This window comes from Astatotilapia calliptera, chromosome 2, assembly GCF_964374335.1.
Source record: "Astatotilapia calliptera chromosome 2, fAstCal68.1, whole genome shotgun sequence".
NCBI lineage: Eukaryota > Metazoa > Chordata > Actinopteri > Cichliformes > Cichlidae > Astatotilapia > Astatotilapia calliptera.
In genome coordinates, this window is record NC_137423.1 from 13,179,987 (window position 1) to 13,186,529 (window position 6,543).

The 6,543-nt window shown below is 41.8% G+C and overlaps 1 protein-coding gene across 1 annotated transcript; it reads left to right on the top strand.

Moving 5' to 3' along the window:
- The first annotated feature begins 818 nt into the window (after positions 1 to 818).
- Positions 819 to 4,376, top strand: thoc3 (THO complex 3). Its single transcript, XM_026184922.2, has 6 exons — positions 819 to 1,033; positions 1,585 to 1,741; positions 2,794 to 2,998; positions 3,426 to 3,587; positions 3,772 to 3,872; positions 3,965 to 4,376. The coding sequence occupies exons 1-6, from the start codon at positions 854 to 856 to the stop codon at positions 4,126 to 4,128; spliced, it is 969 nt and encodes a 322-aa protein (XP_026040707.1). The 5' UTR covers positions 819 to 853; the 3' UTR covers positions 4,129 to 4,376.
- Positions 4,377 to 6,543: the final 2,167 nt, after the last annotated feature.

A 6,543-nucleotide genomic window follows, 5' to 3' on the forward strand; every position in this document is an offset into this window, starting at 1 on the left:
CTTTGATGTATAGATTAACCCACTTTAAACTGTATGATAAAACTCTATCAGCTGTAGCACATTAAATGCACATAAGCTGCAAACCAGACTGTTTCTAATTTGACTGATTAAACATGCAGTGTGTTGTGCATGGATTGTGTCATGTTATGCATTCCACATTATTAATAATGATAGAAACAATACAATGAAGCTGAAGTACTTTTTGTTTTCTGGGATTTAAACTGAAGATCACTGACTGAGCTCTGAACTGTTTCATATTTTACTGTCATACAGAAACGAGGATCTGACAGTTTGTAAATGATGGATGATGCTCATTCTAAATTTCTTAAATAGCCCATTTCCCCAAAGCTCAACGAAACCTGTTTAAATTCATTCATAAGGTTTATGCAGCTGAAATTTCTTCAAGGTGAAGTCTGGCTTTATGTTTTTCTTGTGTTGGTTTTAGTTGTTAGAAAATGCATATCAATTCAAATAAATGATGTCACAGTTTGAGATTTCTTATATATTCTTTTAAATGGATAACTTTAACTTTTCTGTTTCTAATTTGACTGATTAATCATTCTTATGAGCAATATCCTGCAATAATAAGGCCTTTTCATTTGGTATTTAGAACGATTTAAATATTTTATTCCTTGCATTAAAAAATACAGATAAGATGGATTTACACATACTTCTTTTCTACTGTTGTTTTCTGAATGTATTTATGTTACAGGACGGTTACAGGACCTTTTATAAAGTTAACCGTCTGAGCAAAGTAAACAAGTGTCGGTCCCCTCCGAACCACCAGATGGCGCGCAGGCTCCCTTAAACCCACCTACAGTCGGCGGCCACTGTTGTTACGTAGGAATCCAAGATGGCGTCGCAGTATTTCCAAGAGATGCAGGAGAGCTTTAAAAATAACAACAAAAGCCGCGAATTCGCCGCTCATACGGCTAAAGTTCACTCGGTGGCGTGGAGCTGTGATGGCAGGAGGCTGGCCTCCGGGTCCTTTGATAAAACAGCGAGCGTCTTCGTGCTGGAAAAGGACCGTTTGGTGAGTCACATAGCGGCATGTTGCTAGTATGCTAGCGTTAGCCTGGTTAGCTCGCTACCGTGAATGAATGAATGTTGGACGTTAGAGAGCCGACTGTCACAAAAAACACGGCCCCCTGGATAATCCCCATCACTCAATAACTGCCACTAACTGAACAGCCTTGTAGTTATTTAGGAATTTACGTCATTAAGCAGAAACCTATAAGCTCCGTCTGCAGCCCAGCTTTCTACTTAATTTTTTATTCATTTTAATTACGTATATGTTTACTGATTAGTATTTTTATCACTGAAATGCCCAAATTGATAAACTTTCATATTTATGTAAAGAGACATGATCAAATCAGAAAGTTAAAGTCACAGCCCTCAAGTTTAAATTATAACTTGAGGGATGCTAATTTTTTTTTCCTTTCCACAAAGTGTGGTATGCAAGATAATCTGAGTCATATTTCTAAGAGAAAACTTTACAGGTGATCGTCTTGCTGGGCTGCTTGTGGATGTGCTCTGTAAAGTGGCACACGATGGATGCCTGATACATGTGATGTTTGTCTGCAGGTGAAAGAGAACAACTACAGAGGTCACAGTGACAGCGTGGATCAGCTCTGCTGGCATCCCACCAACCCGGATCTGTTTGTCACGGCGTCCGGAGACAAAACCATCCGCATCTGGGATGTACGCACCACCAAATGCATCGCCACCGTCAACACGAAGGGTAGGCTCTTGGTTTTTGTGGCGAACAGAGTCAGCAGCTAGTACTGACCTCAGGTTGCTGCTGTTTGCCTGCATTTTCTCTTTGGGAGTTATTGTAGCTGATAGAAGCTGACTGATTCAGGTAACTGACTGGGATCCTTTATGACCCCATCTGTATATTTATGTCAGTTTGTTAACATTGTAGAGTCTGATTTGATTGTAATTGGGCATTTACTATTGACAGTTGAAGATTTTAGATTAAGATTAAAAGTAATCCTAAGTATTTTTGAGTGCTTATGCTCAAAGGCTTTGAAAGATTCCACTTCTTTAAACCGGATGTTCGTTCAGCATGAAACAAAATCATGAAAATAGCAAACAGTCCGAGTATGATGACATCATCCAAATTTGTTAATCAGAACGTTACAGAGTCACCTGTTCATGGTGAATTCATGAGTCCGTACCTGCTGATTCATTTTTTCCAGGTGGTTTCTCCCGGGAAGCTTCTGTAATTTGAACATCCTTCAAATCTCATTAAAAATAATTGTCATACAGACTTCTGTAAGGCTTGTTTGTCTGATGTTATCCTCTAAACACACAGCTTGCATTAATGCTGAATGAGCTACCTGCGCTCTTAGCTGCAGCGCTGCTTACTGTGACTAGATGGTGAAGAGACTCTTGAAAAGGCACTGACATAAACCATTGTGAGTTATAGACTTCAGTAAAGCGCCAAAGATGTTTAGTGAGTCGAGCTTCCCAGATTATGAAGTCATAAGTAAAGCATAGTAAAATACAATTATTCCTTCATTCATGGTTACATTAGACAGCGAGTTGTAACCAGTTCTTTGAACAAACAACGTCTCTGTGCAGCTGGTCAGCCCCCAAAAATTTAAATGAATACAAAAAACCTTCTGGTTATTCAAAGATACAATAGTCTCACCGTCTGAGGAAAGTCTGCTGGGATGATAGCGGGCACTTTTGTATCGGTCATTCAAAATGCCCACCCGTACAGGAGTCATGACCCTTCTTTAAACCTCGCTCATCACTGTGTCATCAAAACTGAATCTTTGTCTAAAGGTGAAAACATCAACATCTGCTGGAGCCCGGATGGTCAAACCATTGCCGTGGGGAACAAAGATGACGTGGTGACTTTCATCGATGCCAAGACGCACCGCTCCAAGGCAGAAGAGCAGTTCAAGTTTGAGGTGAATGAGATCTCGTGGAACAACGACAACGACATGTTCTTCCTCACCAACGGAAACGGCTGCATCAATATTCTGAGGTACGGAGCAGATTTCTGCTCACGTTCATTCCTGACATGCATGTTCATGAAAAGCTGAGCGTCATGTTCTCCGTCGCTTCTCACACACCAACACAGGCTAGCTGCTGAGTGAAAGTGTACAACTAAAGGTTGGGGAGTTTGATTTTTCTTTTTTCAAATCAAGGTGAGAAAATGTCAACAAGCTGATCCCAGATCTGGCTGGAATGGTCGCCACTTCATTGTGATTTGGCTTTAAAATGTGTTTTTGCATTATTAGAAAACAGAGGAACTTTTCTATCTGCTCCTAATTCTGTCTTTGAAATGAACACGCAAACACTGCAGGTCAACAATAACTAAAGGTCTGAAGGTATTTTACACTGACTCACGTTTTTCCTGACCTGTGCACGAGCCACGTGGACTCCTCTGAAACACCTGGGTTTTTTCGCAGTTATCCAGAGTTGAAGCCCATCCAGTCTATCAATGCCCACCCGTCCAACTGCATCTGCATCAAGTTTGACCCCACAGGGAAGTACTTTGCCACAGGAAGTGCTGATGCGTTGGTCAGCCTGTGGGACGTGGAGGAGCTGGTGTGTGTCCGCTGCTTCTCCAGGTCAGAGACGGTTTATTTTCAGAGTTTTAGGTTTCATGAGATAATTACAGTAATGGTCTTTTAAAAAAATAAATAAAAACACATCATGGATCACATCTTTATCGTGGAATAGAAATGTGCCGTTATGACTCTAAGGTTATTCTGGATCTCAGAGTTTCTTTCTTTTATCGCTCTGATGGTGCAGACTGGACTGGCCAGTGAGGACTCTGAGCTTCAGCCACGATGGCAAGATGCTAGCCTCGGCCTCCGAGGATCACTTCATAGACATCGCTGAGGTGGAAACGGGTCAGTGAGACAGTTTGGAGCTGTAAATTTGAAATATATATATTTTTTTACTAAGCATTAAACACATTCTCCGTCTTCTCCTCGTGTTGTAGGAGAGAAGCTTTGGGAAGTTCAGTGTGACTCTCCAACCTTCACAGTCGCCTGGCACCCAAAGAGGCCCCTGCTGGCCTACGCCTGCGATGACAAGGAGGGCAAGTACGACAACAACCGGGAGGCGGGCACCGTCAAACTGTTTGGCCTCCCCAACGACTCCTGAGGTCATTTCTGCGTTCAGACTTGTTTAGCTTGAACTCTGTGAGCGAAACCTGCCAAGGATGGAAGTAGAGAGTCTTCTCCAGCACCGAGCGCGATCCTAAAGCAGCAGTAGCCTTTTCCCACCAGCAGATGGTGCTGCTTTCCTAGCGCTTCCTTTACAAACTTAACTCCATTCCTCATTTGTGTACATGAATAAAAATGTGCTGTAAGATACTGTTTGTATGTAAAATAAAGTGTTTTGATATTAAAGCTGCTCTCTGTCTATAAGTCTTTTGTTTTGAGCTCTGATAGCTGAACTTGTGATTATAGTTCAAATATGAAAATGATGAAAGCCTCGGAGGTGTGCGTTAGTTTATTAAGCTTCATTATTTTTATTTGACTTTAGACACTGGATGTTGACTCATCATATCCTTCCTGCAGCCTGTAGGTATACACCAGGTAGGTGTACCAGATAAGAGGAGATGCACCTGTACCCTGTATAAGTACACAGACACACTCAAGCCAAGAAAATCAATTCGCTTTTGCCTTCAAGTCAAAGACTGATTCACTGCTTTTATTACATGTCCACTGTTCCTAAATAGTTCATTTTTATTTCTACATTATAAGACCTTTTATTTTTTAATTAGGCCATCGTTATAAGGTATAACACTGCCGAGTGTAAAACAGACATCAGCTGACAGCAGAAGTGTCTTCCTGTCTTTTCCTCCTGTGACTGCTTTATCTTCCTCCACCCTGACATACGTTCACAGTGTGAGCAAAAATTTAAGGCCCTCAGCCCAGGCTGGTGGCAGCTGGTCACTCCCGGTCCCCAGAGCCTGAGAGCAGCAGGCTGCAGGTTGTTTTCCCCTCGCAGCTTCCTGTCGTCTTGGCGGGGATGTCAACCGGAACCCTGCTGTCTTGCTTTGATTTCTTTTAATTTGGTTCAACCCCACATGAGAAATGTGCCCAAAAACCTTACTGTGGAGTGGCTGCCCTCTGCTGCCTCGCCTGTGCTGGCATTAAATTAACCTTTTATTTTATATTCAGAAATATTTGCTGGAAAATGTTTTAATGCTTCATTCACTAAAGTCTTTTAGAAACCTTTAAGGTTTCTGTGCAAAGAAGACTGTTAGCGCCATTTATAGTTATTACATGTTTTATTTTGAAAAGCCTGAAAAGGATATGGTGCTTTTGTTGTGAAACTTTTGTGAGAAATAAAGTAAGCGAATGGCGGAGCGACACGATGGTTTTACCGTCGTTGTTGCACAAACCGACGCGTAAAACAGCCTCTTGTCCATCCAGACTCTTATTTTAGATATAAGAGAAATAGAGAACTCCAAGAAGAAACAAAGATAGCCATTACATTAAGTAAAACCATCATGCTCCCGAACAAGACGACTGCATCGCTATGAGATCGTGCAAAGTTTGATACAGCAAGTCAGTTAAGTGCACAGAGCTGTATGCATGAAGAATCTAAGAAAAGAAGAAATAAGCTTTCATGGATAAAGTTTTGGACTATGATATGCTGCTAAGCTACAAGTCGTGTTAAAACTGAACAATTGCGATTCTCAACTTCTTACAAATAAGTCAGTGACAGTGTTTTTGGTCTTAAGAAGATGACACTAACTACGAAAGCCTCAGCTTTGTGTCATAGACCATTTTGTTTCATGAACACTTGTTGAATAAGAAGTTGTGTAAAAGGGGCAGAGATGGCAGATAAAGACCCGCAAGGTTGCAGGCCCAGGGCACAGAGCTGCAGTAGCGGGACTGGCCACAAGAGCGCGCAAAAGTACACCGAAAGAGGTTTGGAAGAACAGCTCGGCAGGCACATAAACGCAAGAAGGTCCAAGCTGTCACAATTAACTTCAAAAATGAATAAAATTAGTGGACTGATGAAAGAGAATGAAAGCCTTGACATTGTTGATGAACATTTAAGTAACTTTTCAAAGCTGCATGAAGAATTCTTACGGGCAAATGATGATGTACTGTCACTGTTGCCAGAAGATGAAAGGAATGTGGACCAGATGCTCTGGTTCAATCCAAAAAAGGAGCAGTTCAGTGCGTTTATGACTGAAGTTGAGAAATGGATCATCGTAACAAGACATCAGCATCAAGACGACGTGAGCCCAGATGACAGCGTGTCAGTGACTGCTAGACTAATTGCAAAGAAATCAGGTACCAGCGTTGGAAGAAGCTCAGTCAGTAGCCGCTCATCAAGATCGTCCAGAGCTTCTTCGATATCATCTGTACGGCAGAAAGAAGAAGCAGAGCGCGCTGCTCTGCTCGCACGAGCCGCATCCTTGAAACAGAGACAAGCCTTGGACATTGAAGAATGTAAGTTAAAAGCAAGAAGAGAACAGCTTGAGATCGAGACAGCTATTGCTGCTTCTACAGCCAAAATAAAAGTGTTAGAGGACTGTGAATATGACAGCTGTAA

Bases quoted from the DNA above. Each gene is read 5' to 3' on its own strand.
- thoc3 (XM_026184922.2), top strand. From the start codon at position 854: ATGGCGTCGCAGTATTTCCAAGAGATGCAGGAGAGCTTTAAAAATAAC. The intron at 2,999-3,425 runs GTACGGAGCAGA...GTTTTTTCGCAG, and splicing joins GGCTGCATCAATATTCTGAG to TTATCCAGAGTTGAAGCCCA. The intron at 3,873-3,964 runs GTCAGTGAGACA...CTCGTGTTGTAG, and splicing joins CATCGCTGAGGTGGAAACGG to GAGAGAAGCTTTGGGAAGTT.